Source organism: Ctenopharyngodon idella, chromosome 15 (assembly GCF_019924925.1).
Source record: "Ctenopharyngodon idella isolate HZGC_01 chromosome 15, HZGC01, whole genome shotgun sequence".
NCBI lineage: Eukaryota > Metazoa > Chordata > Actinopteri > Cypriniformes > Xenocyprididae > Ctenopharyngodon > Ctenopharyngodon idella.
The window spans coordinates 7,614,906-7,630,934 of record NC_067234.1 but is presented as its reverse complement, the minus strand read 5'-3'; the positions used below and the strand labels follow the sequence as shown (position 1 = coordinate 7,630,934).

The 16,029-nt window shown below is 39.8% G+C and overlaps 1 protein-coding gene across 3 annotated transcripts in view; it reads right to left on the bottom strand.

Moving 5' to 3' along the window:
• The window catches only part of LOC127496194 (E3 ubiquitin-protein ligase RNF14-like), a 54,768-nt gene extending 39,659 nt beyond the window's left edge, over nucleotides 1-15,109 (bottom strand). For all 3 annotated transcript variants that reach the window (XM_051863913.1, XM_051863911.1, XM_051863914.1), the window contains exon 1: nucleotides 15,027-15,109. In XM_051863913.1, coding sequence (XP_051719873.1) covers nucleotides 15,027-15,076 — 50 coding nt within the window. In that variant the 5' untranslated portion in view covers nucleotides 15,077-15,109. The remainder of the gene's footprint in view (nucleotides 1-15,026) is intronic.
• Nucleotides 15,110-16,029: the final 920 nt, after the last annotated feature.

The window sequence follows — 16,029 nt, the reverse complement described above, 5'->3', positions numbered from 1 at the left end:
TGCTGTGCTCTTTGGAAACATCAGAAGTTGAAGCTTTATTTCTTGTTAATTTAGCCACTGTATCAAATAAATACCTAGGGTTGTGTTTATTTTCTTCTAAGAGTTTTGAAAAATAGGCAGATCTAGCAGATTTTAAGGCCTTTCTGTACTCAATCATTCTCTCTCTCCACGAAATACGAAATACTTCTAGTTTTGATTTCTTCCAGCTGCGCTCCATTTTTCTGGCTGCTAACTTTAGGGCCCGAGTGTGCTCATTGTACCATGGCATTGGATTAATTTCCTTAATCTTTTTTAAACGCAAAGGAGCAACTGAGTCTAATGTGCTGGAAAAGACAGAGGCAATAGTTTCTGTTGCAACATCGAGGTCTTCTAAGCTGTCTGGTATGCTAAGGCGATGAAAATGATCAGGAAGATTATTTATAAAGCAATCTTTAGTGGTAGAAGTGATGGTTCTACCATATTTATGGAATGGAGGCAGTTTAGCCGCCTTGGCTAAATGTAGTATACACGAGACTAGATAATGATCTGAGATGTCGTCACTCTGCTGCAGAATTTCAACAGCATCAATATCGATTCCATGTGACAGTGTTAGATCTAAAGTATGATTACGACAATGAGTGGGTCCTGACACATGTTGTCTAACACCAATAGAGTTTAGAATATCTGCAAATGCCAATCCTAATGCGTCTTTTTTATTATCTACATGAATATTAAAATCACCAACAACAAGGACTTTATCTGCAGCTAGTACTAACTCTGATAGAAAGTCAGCAAATTCTTTGATAAAGTCTGTATTGTGTCCTGGTGGCCTGTATACAGTAGCCAGCACAAATGTCAACTTACATAATGTTACGTAAAGTACCATAGTTTTGAAGGAATTATATTTGAAAGACTTCTGACTAATACTGTAAATATTACTATAGATTACAGCAACACCTCCCCCTTTGCCTTTCTGACGGGCATTGTGTCGATAATCATAACCTTGAGGACTAGACTCATTTAAAGTAATGTAATCGTCCGGTTTTAGCCAAGTTTCTGTCAAACACAGCACATCTAGATTATTATCTTTGATAATATCATTAACAATAAGTAATTTTGAAGAAAGGGATCTAATATTTAACAACCCAAGTTTTATCATTTGTTTAGCATTATTATCTCTATTTTTTATTTGTTGAACATCAATTAAATTTTTACCATTAAATGGGTTTGAAAGTTTTTTGTTTTTACTAATTCAGGGTACAGACACAGTCTCTATTTGAAAATATCTAGGTGTAAGAGTTTCTATGTGTTGAGAGTTATCTGAATTTTCTGACTTCTGTAACGTGAGGCAGCTAGCAGACGGTCGGTTTAGCCAGTCTGTCTGCTTTCTGACCTGGGCCCCAGTTTGTCATGTTTCAGTTCTAAGACTATGTGCCATATTACTAGAGAGAAGAGCAGCACCATCCCGGGAGGGATGAATAACATCTCTTTTTAACAGGTCAGGTCTGCCCCAAAAACTTTTCCAATTGTCTATGAAACCTATATTATTTTGTGGACACCACTTAGACAGCCAGCCATTGAGTGATGATAATCTGCTAACTATCTCATCACTCCGACGAACAGGAAGGGGGCCAGAGCAAATTACTTCTCCTGACATTGTACTTGCGAGTTCACACACCTCTTTAATGTTAATTTTAGTGATCTCCGACTGGCGAAGTCGAACATCATTAGTGCCGACGTGAATAATAATCTTAGAGTATTTACGATTAGCATTAGCCAGCACTTTTAAATTTGCTTTGATGTCAGGTGCTCTGGCTCCCGGCAAACATGTGACTATGGTGGCTGGTGTCTCTATTTTCACGTTCCGTGTAATAGAATCGCCAATAACTAGGGCACTTTCAGCAGGATTCTCAGTGGGTGTATCACTGAGTGGGGAGAACCTGTTTGATGTTCTTATTGGAACGGAAGAGTGGTGTTTTCCGCGGCTAGGCCGCCTCACCGTTACCCAAGTGCCCTGCTGCGCGGGCTCTACAGCCGGAACCGAACAATGTACAGAGTTCACTAAGCTAGTCACATCCAAAACAGTATCTGAAGCCCTTGCATTCTTACTATCCTCGATTAAAGTTTGGATGCGTGTCTCTAATTCTGAGATTCTCTCTGTCAGCCTGACTATTTCCCTACATTTATGACATGTAAATCCCTCGTCACTGACAGAGAGAGCTATGGTAAACATGTGGCAAATGGAACAGGTAGCAATGCTGGGAGAGGATGACATGACTCACCGTGTTTGTAGACTGATCCGACTTACCACAGCTGTTTGAAGAACGCGTTGAAAAAGGAGCACGCGAGAGACTGTTAACAAGTTAACAAGCTAGCGCTGCAAATGCAAATGCGTTGTAACAGCGATTTAGATTCAAATATTACAAGCTAGCGACGTCAGATTAGTGTGGTAGGCAATATTACATATAAGGTAATAAAAAAATAAGCAACAATGAATAAAAGTAAGAGATTCAAAACAAAGCTATACGGAGTTACAGACGCAAACCAATCTGAGCAGCGAGCAGCGAGGCAGACAGGAGCAATCGAGACAGTTAAAGTTAAAGAACTCAAAGGAGTCCTCATCCCTAAGATGCACACCAGATCATAAACCAGAGCTTCTCAAGAATGCAGGCCTCAACATGATAACTCTAATGAGAGGAGGCCTACTATGTTCACATCCAAGCCAGCTTCCAAGGAGGCTCTCAGAGAGCCTAACACTCAGAACTTCTGATGAGAGAAAGAGCTATAACTGACTGACTGGGCCACAAAGCTCCGCAGAGTGGAAGCCTCAAAAACAATGACTCTCATAATGAGAGGAGGCCTAATAACACTCCACACTAGGCATGTGATGGTATCAAATTTTCACGTTGTGATTAATTGCTGAAGCTTTTATCACAGTATACGGTATTATCACGATATTGAGATAAGTTGCAAAAAAAGTGTTGTCATAGTATAACAGGTTTAAGAACTCTTTTTGTAATAACGAAAAGAACTCAGAATGTTTAAATACAATACACCAAAAATATATAAAGTAAAATTTTCAAACAGATTAAAGTGCAAAAGAATTAAGCTATAAAGAACAACAGGTAACACTTTACAATAAGGTCTCATTATTTAATGCATTAACTAAGATTGAGCAATTTTTGTTAATGTTACACACACACAACACAACTGATCATTGTTAGTTTTATCTCAGGTCCATTAAATAAGTTCTTTTGATTTTAGTAATGTTATTAAACAGTAACTAAGAAATTAACATTAACTAAGAATAATTAATGCTTTATAAGTATTTTTCATTGTCAGTTTGGTAATAATGAATTAACATGTTAACTAATGAAGCCATATGTCTCAAAGTTGTACTGAACAATAACAAATAATCAGAACATTTCTAATCATAAGGGCATGTTGTAGTCCAGATTAAAATATAAAAATGTTTAAGTTTGAAAATAAATAACCTATTAAGTCTTTAAGTATTAAGTATTTGGTGCTGTGATGAACAACATTGAGATTACAAAAAAATGAATGGCTGTTTGAAGCATTTGAAAAACTTCACTAGTGCAGTTGCTTTGTTTGCGGGGTTTCCGGGGTAACCGCTGCATTCTGCTGTTCCATCAGCGCCCTTTGCTGTCAGAGAGTGAACGTGCACTTTCAATTAGTGCGTCTCCTTCACTCGTTCCGCCATATGCTTCTCATGCACGTTGGGCTTGTTTACATCTGAGCGCATATTCCTTTGACGCAGAATACAGCGGTGTTGTGCATTTTATATGGTTGATGGGGAAAGTATTCTTAAATGCATTATAAAAATTTCAATAATTGGTAATAAATTATTATTTACGTAATTTTGAAGTGCCCACGATAACAATATTGTGCATATTCATTATCGTGATATAATCGCATTACCGAATATCGGCACATATCTACTCCACACTAAGGTCAGTAGCCAAGGAGGCTCCCAGAGAGCCTAACAACCTAGCATACCACTTACCACCTAGCCAAGCTCTTGGAGCTGAGGCCTTAGTATGACGACTCTCAGAAACGAGAGGAGACCTAACAATGCCCCACGCTCAGGACATCTTGTAAGGAGGCTCACAGAGAGCCTACAACTCACAATTACTATCCTAGCGGAGCTCTGGGGAGCCAAAACCTCAATAAAGATAACTCTCTGAGCAAGAGGAGGCCTAACCACGCTCGCAGTAGCCAATGAGGCTGACCGAGAGCCTAACAACTTAGCAAACTGCCTGGCTGAGTTCTAGAAGCGGAGGACTCAGCATAACGACTCTCTGAATTGATAGGAGACCTCTATGCTAAGGACATCTAACAAGGAGGCTCACAGAAGGCCTACAGCTCTCAATTATTATCCTAGCAAAGTTCTAGGGAGCGGAGGCCTCAATAAAGATAACTCTAGCCAACAATAGCCGAGCTCTAGGAGCAGAAGCCTCAGCATGACGACTCTCTAAATTAGGGCTGCATGATTAATCAGACGATTAGAAAAAAAAACATTGTAACTGCGCTTAAACGATTTGGCTTAGTGCGATTATGAAATCGCAAAGCTGTGATTATTTTTTTATGTGCAGCTTGTCAATGAACTATGTCTCCAAATGCTAATCCATCTGAAAGCACTGCAAGTTTGAATCGCTTATAATGTGCATTTGAAAAGCAACACGCATCAAACATCTTTCCAGACATAAGCATTTATTAACATCTTGTCCAACAAAAGACAACATTTAATAACGTGTAGGAGCTAAAACAGGATTAATTTAAGTACTATGTTAATTAAGTATCTCATGTGAACTGTTATTTGAGTTGACACCATCTAGGGGTTGAAGCTGGAGATGTAAGGCCTCTGGAAATAAAGGACCTGTGACTTCACCTGAGGGCGTGGTCAGAACCGGAAGTGACAGTCTTTGACCTTACGGCCTGACTCCATGTGAAATAGACTGATTCAATCCACTTGTTATCCTTTCAATCTTTTAGTTACTTGAGATTTAGATTTTTTGATTTTGCATATAGTTACTTTTTTGTAATAAATAATACTTCAGTTTTGGAAAATTATGCTGTGGACAATGGAATCTTTTGGACAGTGAGAGTCAAGCCTTTTTTCTGTTCAGCCACCAAAGTGGACAATTTATCCATTATAACATGTTTTTACTCCAAACTCACTTCATAACGACAATTGAGCGTCCTTCTGTGAGATAATGTGGCTTCTTACACAGAATGAGGCAGTCGTGTGTTTATTAGTCATGTTTAATCAATCAAAACGTTTCTATCTTCTGTTTATTCAGCTACAGCGACAGTACGGGATTTCCTGGAATGACGCATGATCCACTTCGGCAGCAGGGCATATTTGCAGTTTCTGCACGAGAGTGCCCTCTGGTTATCAAATGAAGAAGCATTCACTACTAATCACAGAGCCGTACAGCTCTGATAAGCTGCGCATAAAATAATCGCAGCCTTTGCCAAAACGCGTGCAATAAAATTGCGATAAATCGTGCAGCCCTACTCTAAATCGAGAGGAGACTTAATGATGCCCCACGCTCAGAATACCTTAATTGCTCTCCTAGTGGAGCTTTGGGGAGTGGAGGCCTCAATAAGAATAACTCTCTGTACCGAGAGGAGGCCTAACAACGCCCACAGTAGCCAAGGATGTTTACAGAGAGCCTAATCAACTTAGTGAACTGCCTGGCCGAGCTCTAGGAGTGGAGGTATCAACATGACAACTCTCTAAATTGAGAGTCAAGTCAAGTCAAGTCACCTTTATTTATATAGCGCTTTTTACAATGTAGATTGTGTCAAAGCAGCTTTACATTGATAACTGGTACATTGTTTGACTGCACAGCAGCTCTTAAAGAATAGTGTCAATGCAGGCAGATCAAAAGCACTGTTGAATATCAAAATGTCAAGTCAAGTGTCCCCAACTAAGCAAGCCAGAGGCGACAGCGGCAAGGAACCCAAACTCCATCAGGTGACATCAGGTGGCAGACAAGTGGCAAATTGGTGTTAAAATGGAGAAAAAAACCTTGGGAGAAACCAGGCTTAGTCGGGGTGCCAGTTCTCCTCTGGCCAACAGTGCTTTGTTACAATTCAGGTTGCTATCATAAGTCCAATAGGATCGCAACATTAAAAGTATTTATTTCAGTTCCATCCAATTGAGGATCGTATTCATCACGCCGGTATGGACGGTTGTTGAGGAACTGTGTCGTGGCTGTCGTGTCGATGAGGCCTTCACAGGGGATGATCTAGTTGACTCAATCTCTGCTGATACTTCAGGGCTGCGTTGTGGTCGTGTCAAGGTGCAGGTCCTTGGTCTCACCTGGATACGGCCCGGATCCGGTTGACTACGGTGAACCTCGGGATAAACAGAAAGACTAATATTAGCGTAGATGCCATTCTTCTTCTGATGTAACGAGTACATCAGGTGTTATAGGAAGTGTTCCCGGTTCCGGCTGACCTAATTTATGCAGCCTAATAATCCTTTAACGGATTTAGGAGAGGAGACCTAACAACACCCCAAGCCTAGGACATCTAACAAGGAGGCTCACAGAGAGCCTACAACTCACAATTGCTATCCTAGCAGAGCTCTGGGGAGAGAATGCCACAAAACGAATAACTCTCTGTAGCTAGAGTAGGCCTAACAATGTTCGCAGTAGACAAGGAGGCTCACAGAGAGCCTAACAATTCAGCATACTGCTTGGCCTAGCTATAAGAGTGGAGGTCTTAACATAACGACTCTCAAATTTGAGAGGAGACCTAACTACGCCCTGCACTCAGGACATCTTGCAAGGAGGCTCACAGAAAGCCTACAACTCGCAAATGCTGCCCTAGCAGAGCTCAAGGGAGCAGGCCTATATAGCTGAGCTCATTGGGATGAAATTTCAGGACGAAAACACCCTGTCCTACACCTGTTAAGAAGCTACATAACAGGACTAGCAGCCTGACACAATAATGGTGGAGCTCCGAGGAGCGGAGACCTCTAATAGAACAACTCTCTAAGCGAGAGGAGGCCTAACAACACTCCAGTTCAATAGCAGTGACCAAGGAATGGAAGGAGGGAGGAGGCAGATGTTAATTAGCCTCTGGGACCCTAGAGCACTCAGGGAAATGATTCAGAGTAATCACTCTAAGATCTTTTCTTCTTCCTCTGTTTTCACGCCTGCTCCACGCTCTACCCCTCGAAGGAGGGGAAGCGCAAGAGGCAGTACTTGCCTTCTGGTCCCGCCTCCAGTCCTCAGACTGGGATGGGCCAGCCCCATTCGTGGCTTGAAGCATGGACCTGGACTGGCGCGGTAAAAAGGTTTTGAAAGCCGCAGAGCGCGCCTTCACCTCCAGGAAAACTTCCCGATCACCGTCCCGACAGATGTGCTGAAAAGCTCAGGTCGAAACCAGCACATCGAGGAGAAAGTTTTTCTCCTTGAAGATGTGTGAAGTGTGAATATCTGGGAGAAAGGGACAACATGTACGAGTTGGACAGTTATGTCCCAACACCAAACATTCATTGAGGCAACTACGAGGGAGCTTGCGTTTCTCGTGCTTCCACGGCAGATCTAATCTATCCGTGGTGCAAGACATAACATCCAGCAGTTCATCATATGCGGAGCAGGTGGGCTGCAAGTGCTCAGAGACATCCTTGATCTCAACAGCCTCTTCCTGCTCATCTTGGCTTGAGGCAAGTAGCATGCTCACAGCTCGCTCTTGCCAGCCGCCGACGAATGAGAAATATTCATTCCTTTCTTGAATTTGTCAGCAAGCTCCATCTGCAAACCCCATGAATGCAGTATCCAGCTCGCCTCAGCTGCAGTGGGTCCTGAACTGTGGGGTACAGATGGCTGTCCCGATTCCCTCGAGGAAAGGGAAAGCGCTCGCAATGCACACAAACAGCCCCCTCAAGGACCTCCCACCAGGCACATAACGCATATATCATGTGTGTCTTCTGGTGTCAGAAAACGCTGACACAGAGGAACACACTTTATGAAACTCATAGTGCTTGTGCTAGCCTTAGTTTGCCTATTTAGACACACACTAAAACAGACGGTCTCCTGAATACCAGAAATGTATTTCACAAGTGCCCTTTTATACTCACGGTCGCACCAGTTGTGACATCATAGGCTGCCACCTGCCAATGTCAAGTTCATTGTCATGTTGTAGCAGAACAGCGGGTAGTCCTGTTTATTTAACAAACGTCATAATGGAGGCGTGTTAATAATGAGCGCAGCATATAAAAGGGGGAAAATAGCGCACCTAGGAGGCGTTGTTCCTGATATCCTGCACGAAAGGCAAACGTGATGATGTGTGAGACAACGAGTGACGTATGTCATGTGACGTGTGGTTCCGGCCTGCTGTTTTGGACATGCTCTAGTGAGTTTGGAAGAAGAAATGATTGATTTGTACTTGCACGTACAAGTTTCATGCGATCCCACTCCAGTTTATGCGTGTTGGCACAGCTGATACGGAGATATCCAATGGATTCCCGTCGATTAGACGCCTCGTCGTTCTCTAAGCACTCATCATTAAACCCGAAATCTGCTCAAACCTGGTCAGTGACTCCCCGCTTGCTCCACACACACACACACACACACACATACACATACACATTTTCCAACAAACGCGTGCAATCAAATGCGCGCACCTTAATTCATGCATCCATTTTTAACATTGAGAGCGTTTTTTGTTTTTGTTAAATGCTCCTTACGTTTTGTGTAATGATTTAATTTTCTTTTCTTTACATGTGGGAAAAAAAATGCAGATTTGGGCACGCGGATGTGGAAAGAAACGCACTTATCTGGTGACATATTTTGGAACTTTTATTGTATTGCCATGTCGTATGGTTTGTGAGTGACTAAAAAAAAAAACCGCTTGAAAAAATCTGCTTGAACCGATTATCAGGACAGTCACCAATTATCTGAAACTGAGTTGACATTGCATTCAAGCTGTTTTCTCTCTACTGGACTGGACTTATATGATCATTGTTGCCTCATTCTATGCAAATTTGTTACTCTGTTGATGTGATATACATATATATATATTTTGGTTTTTTTGGGGTTTTTTTTCCTTTTCTTACCTTTTGATAATTAAATGAAATGAACTTGAGAATTTGAGTGTTGGTTATTGTAACTGGTGATTTTAGAGCTATCTGGGGAAATATTTAAAATTTGACAGTTTTCACTGTCTGGCGCCCGAACAAAAAAATACTTTTGAGGTTAAAGTGTACAGCTGGGTGTCGTCACCGTTACAATGTTTAGACTCATTCTTCAGACACTGGTCATGCTGGAGGCATTCCCCATAGCACCCTTTATGGGACGCAGTGCGAGTTCCGTTTCGAAAGGGAATCCCAAACTTCACACTCGTGTTTACGAAATTATGGTGGCATTCATGTGCTTTCCACTCATAAAAACGATCTTTCCAATGTGATTTGAACGCGGAGTGCACTTCGCAACATAGCACAACCAGACAGTATACTTATTAAATTAAATTGCGGTCTTTTGTGATTTGTTAAGGGCGCAAAGCCATATTACGCTATCGATTTTAGTTCGTTTGGCACAAAGCAATGGTGCAAAACACAACATTAAAGGCCTTTCATGTTATTTAAGTTTATATATATTTTCGGTCAGGGCTGGGGCTAAAATTCTGCCCTGGACAAATCCAGCCCAACCGGCCCACAAGTTCACCTGTGAATGTTTTGCTGGTGTTAGGGCCTTAAATGTGAATAAATAAATGAACAAATAGAATAGGACAGATACAAATAATGATAGATATTATTATTTGCTGCAAATACAGTTAACAAAAAGAGTATTGTCTTTCCAAACCTGTATGACTTTCTCTCTTCTGCAAAACACAAAAGAAGATATTTTGAAGAATGTTGGTAACCAAGCCATTTTGACTACCCATTACCTTTGACTTCAATTGTATGGACAAAAAACAAACAAACAAACAAAAAAATTAAAGTTTGGTTGATTTCATACAGAGTGACCCATTAGCATTTAAGTTTGTAGGGACATTATAGAATTCATGCAGCCCTCTCACAAATATACTGGCTTAAATTTACATTTAGGGAAAATTCCAGATTAATAATAACCTGCTGAAAGCCATATCACAGTGAATTAAGTAAACCACGGGTGTCCAAACTCAGTCCTGGAGGGCCATTGTCCTGCAGAGTTTGGTTCTAAAGTTTCTAGTATGTCTAATAAACCAGTGGTTCTCAAACCTGTCCTGGTGACCCAGATTTGACCCGTTTTTCTTGCGCTCTCTCTAGAGTAAATGCATACGGTATCTGTGTGCTGCCTAGCTAGTTCTAGCTTGAGTGAAAGCATCATGTAGGCCAGCAGCTCCTAACCTTTTTTACTCCAAGGTCCCCCTCCTCTCCTAATCAATACTGCAACCCCTTTTATTCACAAAAAAACATTTGTATTTGAGTGTTATATACTTTTCATGTCAAGTCAAGTCAATGCAGTACAATGCAGATTGTTTCAAAGCAGCTTTACAATAATATAAGAAACATAATTTTGATGTTCAGCAGCTCTAGAAGAAAATAGTGTCATTGTCCAGCTTAAGTTCAGTTTTGATCCATTTCTGTTGTAAAAATCATTAGTTATTTAGTTAATTTATCTATACAGCAGCTCTGGAGAAAACAGTGATGTCATCATCCAGCTCAGTTCAGTTTGCATACATGTCAATGCAGGCAGATCAATAACATTGTTGAATTCAACTCCATGTTATTATTTTATTATTTTTTGAACAAAAGAAATTTGCATTAGATTTACACTTCAATGTTATTTTTTGCAAACATACATTGCAGACATTCTTTACAACTTAAAAGTACTTACTCTGCTCAGTTATACAATAACTTAAATAATCACAAGTCAACCTGCCATAGCAAACAAGACCACAGTGAGATGCCAAAGGATTGCATATAGCTACTATATGGATCCATTCAGAATTATTAAACACACCAAAATACAAATGAAAAATAAAAACATTCTGAATGCGTGAAACTCAGCGATCTAAAGACGGTGTCATCAGTGAAAAGTTCCTCTGCCAGAACAAGCAATCGTGTCTATGTTTGGAGTGTCTGATGCTCATCTGTACGTAAACACCACTGATCCTCACAAACTCCTCCAAAACACGCTTTCTCGGTGTGCATCCGTTATAAATCACTCACAGTCGTACGTTAATTTTGACAACTACGTAAATATATTCAACTGTGTTCATGCAGAAATATGATGTTATAGTGATTATTGAGATGACAGAGCATATACATGGTTTGTTTGCGCATCAATAATAACGGACTCGCGCATGCCTAATGTACGACTCCTGTATGTCACTGTAATCGTCTTTTACCTTCCTTACAATCGTCATCCATCAAAACTTTTTTAGCAACACTGGTTTTCTTTATCCAACTGAGAGATGTAGTTTGTGCATCCTATGTTCATGAAGCAGTTGGGTGTTCAGTCTGTATTTCACGCAGCACGTTGAGAAACAGCTTTGGGTGCTCCGAAACAATCACAGAATATGTACGAGAGAGGTGGTGCTTTGTTTCAATTTATTTTTTAATTAATTTAATTTATCTTTTTTTTTAATTTAAAGTATTAATAGTAAAATTAATGAATTATATTAATATATTTAAATTAATTTTAAGTTATATTGCGGCCCCCTAGTAAGCCACGGCCCACAGGTTGAAAACCACTAATGTAGGATATATGCGTAAATGATCGATCGGTTTTAGGCCTACTTCAGAGTACTCGTCCACATATGGTAGGCTACTTGTAGTAATATGTATTATATTTAGCTATAGTGTTATGTTGTAATGCTTAATATTTGAAACAACCCAATAAATGAATTAAACATTTGGGTATTTAGGACAGGTTGGAGGTTATCCTAACTTTAAGAAGTTATTTACAATGATTTTTAAGAACATTCTTTTTGAGAATATGGATAATTCTTAAAGTCCCCCTGTAGTCAATAATTGTATCCCTGAAAACTCATCTTTGACCACCGAAATGACATATTGAAACCATTTTTTTCTGGTGAAAAAAACAAAACAAAAATTCATGCCTTAAAATTGCTTGAATGTAACTCTACACCCTTGCTTCATTTAGTATATGCGGATCTATCAATATGCCAATTAGCCCTGCCTCCACTCACTCACACCAACTCGGAGATTCACTCGGTCAACTTACTGAGGTAAACGCTTCACAATGGTATCACTTTTTACAATGTCGGACACGTAACAGTAATTAATATGATTAGCCTTTTGCTTGACTAAGTTATCAAACAGCTGCTAATAATGTGTTGCTAATGTTACAAAGTTTCAACCATGTTCCCATTCACCAACTGAGTCAGAATGATGCCTTCTAAAAATTGATTTTAAGGTTTAATACACTCCCTCCATATTTCTGTAACTCATCCTTTAACCTTATTTTTAGTTTCACACTTAAAGAGTTAGTTCACCCAAAAATGAAAATTCTGTCATTAATTACTCACCCTCATGTCGTTCCACACCCGTAAGACCTTCGTTCATCTTCGGAACATAAATTAAGATATTTTTGATAAAATCTGACTCAGTGAGGCCTGTATCGCCAGCAATAACACTCCCTTTTTTAATGCCCAGAAAGCTACTAAAAACATATTTAAAACAGTTCATGTGACTACAGTGGTTTAACCTTAATATTATGAAGTGACGAGAATACTTTTTGTGCACCAAAAATAACAAAATAGCGACTTTATTCCACAATATGATGGGCGATTTTAAAACACTGCTTCATGAAGCTTTAAAGCTTTACGAATCATTTGTTTCGAATCAGTGGTTCAGAGTGCCAAAATCCCATGATTTCAGTAAACGAGGCTTTGTTACGTCATAAGTGTTTTGAAACTACAATTGTTCACTTGACTCTGGCAGTTTGATACGCACTCCGAACCACTGATTCGAAACAAATGATTTGTTAAGCTTCATGAAGCAGTGTTTTGAAATCGCCCATCACTAGATATTGTGGAATAAAGTCGCTATTTTGGTATTTTTGGTGCACAAAAAGTATTATAGTCACTTTATAATATTAAGGTTGAACCACTGTAGTCACATGAACTGTTTTAAATATGTTTTTAGTAACTTTCTGGGCATTGAAAAAGGGAGTGTTATTGCTGGCGATGCAGGCCTTACTGAGCCATCGGATTTTATCAAAAATATCTTAATTTGTGTTCTGAAGATCTTACGGTCTTACGGGTGTAGAACAACATGAGGGTGAGTAATTAATGACATAATTTTCATTTTTGGGTGAACTAACCCTTTAATGCACTGGCAAATCAATTGCTCCACTGACTTTCTTTCCATTCCACAATCACACATACCTGCATGATGCTTTTCAATAAATTCATTGTTTTATTTAACCCAATATGTCCTAATTAAGCCACCCAAGCAGTTTGCTCTGCTGCACTCATATGCCTTGACAGACATTTGAACTCGATGTCCATTTTTCCCAGAAACAAGCTGAAATGTGGGCTCATCTGACCACAGCACACATTTCCACTGTATTTTGGACCATATGAGATGAGCTCAGACACAGAGAACTCAGCATCAGCAAAGTCAGGATCATTGCATCAACATCTCCCACAGTGGTCAAAAACAAGGTACAGAATGTAGAACATTAAGGCCTGGTTTCATAGACATGGCTTAGATTAAGCCAGGATTAGACCTTAGTTCAATTAGGACATTTAAGTATCTTTTATAATCTTACCTTATAAAAAAACATTACCGGTGTGCATCTTGAGACAAAACAATGGGACTGACATATTTTAAGAAATGTCAGTGCAATTTGCTTTCAGTTAAAACAGCTCAAACATGCATTTTAGTCTGGGACTAGGCTTAAGCCTCGTCTGTGAAACGGGGTGAAACTTGTTTTTACCACTACAAGATGTCAAAAGACTAGCTTTGAAAATGTTTGAGAAGAGGAATATTCTTAAACTTGAACGGAATGGATGGACTGTTTGAGACCACATGGAATTGGAAGCAACAAACAAAGGAAACTTCTCAAAGAAGTATGTGCTTGCGGAAACAATGTGCTGAGTTAATGCTGAGTTAAAGAGTTAGGTCACCAAAAATGAAAATTCTGTCATTAATTACTCACCCTCATGTCGTTCCACACCCGTAATACCTTTGTTCATCTTTGGAATACAAATTAAGATATTTTTGATAAAATCCGATAGCTCAGTGAGGCCTCAATTGCCAGCAAGATAATTAACACTTCCAGATGCCCAGAAATCTACTTTCATGGAGATATTCTGCAGTACAGGTCATTCCTTCATTCTTTTGAGCACATTTAAAGTAAAACCGATAATAATGCAGACAGGCTGCAATTTCTCGTTCAGTACACAAGGGGGCTCCACAAAAGCTTGTAAGAAGTTGCCAACACATATCACCGAGCAGAAGTTACCAAAAAGCAAAGCAGCTATTGAAAGATCACTTTGGGAATGCATACAGGATTTCATGTGCCTATATAGAGAAAGCACTCTCCTGGCCTTCAATCAAATCAGAAGATCCAAAGGCTTTACAGACCTTTGCATGGTTTCTTAGAAGCTGCTGCAATGATATAGAAGACTTGGAGTTCATGGAAGAACTGGACACAGCTCCCACACAATCTCAGAGAGAGGTGGTAGTGAAACCCAAATCCAAAGGCAGTTTTGCTACCAATGTGCATGTAAACTCACCACCGACCGCATCTAAGGATTTACAGCTGCAATCATGTCTCTACTGTAACAATGGACATGAGTTGATGTCATGCTTGCAGTTTGAAAAGCAGCCACACAGAGAAAAGTTAAACTTCATAAAGCAGAAAGTATACTTCTTTTTTTACGTGTACAAACGCACAGCCTTGCAAAGTATACTTCACTTGACTTGTACAAATACACAGGCGTTCAATGCGTACGCATTGAGACAAATTGCAATACCTCTATGAGTTACAACCCATATAAACATCTTTGTATTCTTTCATGCTATAGTTGTACAAATGAGGGTACTTTCTAACCTCTTCGCACAATCTCTCGTTTGTGTAGGCCTATATTGTTCCTGTAGCATGCACGCATTCCGGTCGGTTCTGTTTATGCAGTTTTTCTTCGACTACCTTGTGAACAGATGCCCCCAGGGCACAGTTGCCACCTTGTGGATAAAGTAATTACTGCCAAAAAATTAAATGCACATGTGCAACCTGCACATACAGAGTACTAGTGGTTACAAATATTCGGCGGTGCACGTTCAGTACGTGCGTACCATTCTGATGCCGAAAAGCATGTCACGCAGTGTATGCTGACCCTCACGTACACATAAAAAGTGAAGTACTTTGGCCTTATGCAGTTAAGACCCTACTAAGATGAGTTATTAATGGTCATTTACAAGGCAAATGCACAGCAAACAGGAATAGCTGTGATAGAGTTGTTGTTAAAAGAATTTCTATTTCAAACTTGGAAGAAATGTTGATGCAACAATACAACCATGATTTTTTTAATGAGAGGTCAAGAGAAGACAAGACTGAAATGTCTGTAGAAGACAAAATATTCAAAATTGCAGAAGAGTCAAAGTTGAAAGATGGACATTACACTCTTGATCTACCCTTCAGAAAAGACAACACAGTGTTGCCTAACAATTATCAAGTGGCAAAACACGAATTACGATATTTTTGATAAAATCCGATGGCTCAGTGAGGCCTCAATTGCCAGCAAGATAATTAACACTTCCAGATGCCCAGAAATCTACTTTCATGGAGATATTCTGCAGTACAGGTCATTCCTTCATTCTTTTGGCAAAACAGCGACTTCAAAGTTTGAAAAGAAAGTTCAGAAGGGATGAACAATTCAGAACAGATTATACTGACTTTCTAACAGATGTCATAAATAAAGGCTATGCTGAAGTGGTGCCACAACAAAAGCTGAAAAGATCAGATGGGAAATTGTGGTTCATCCCACATCATGGTGTATACCATCCACAAAACAGACCATAAGAGTAGTCTTTGACTGTGGTGCTACCTTTCAAAG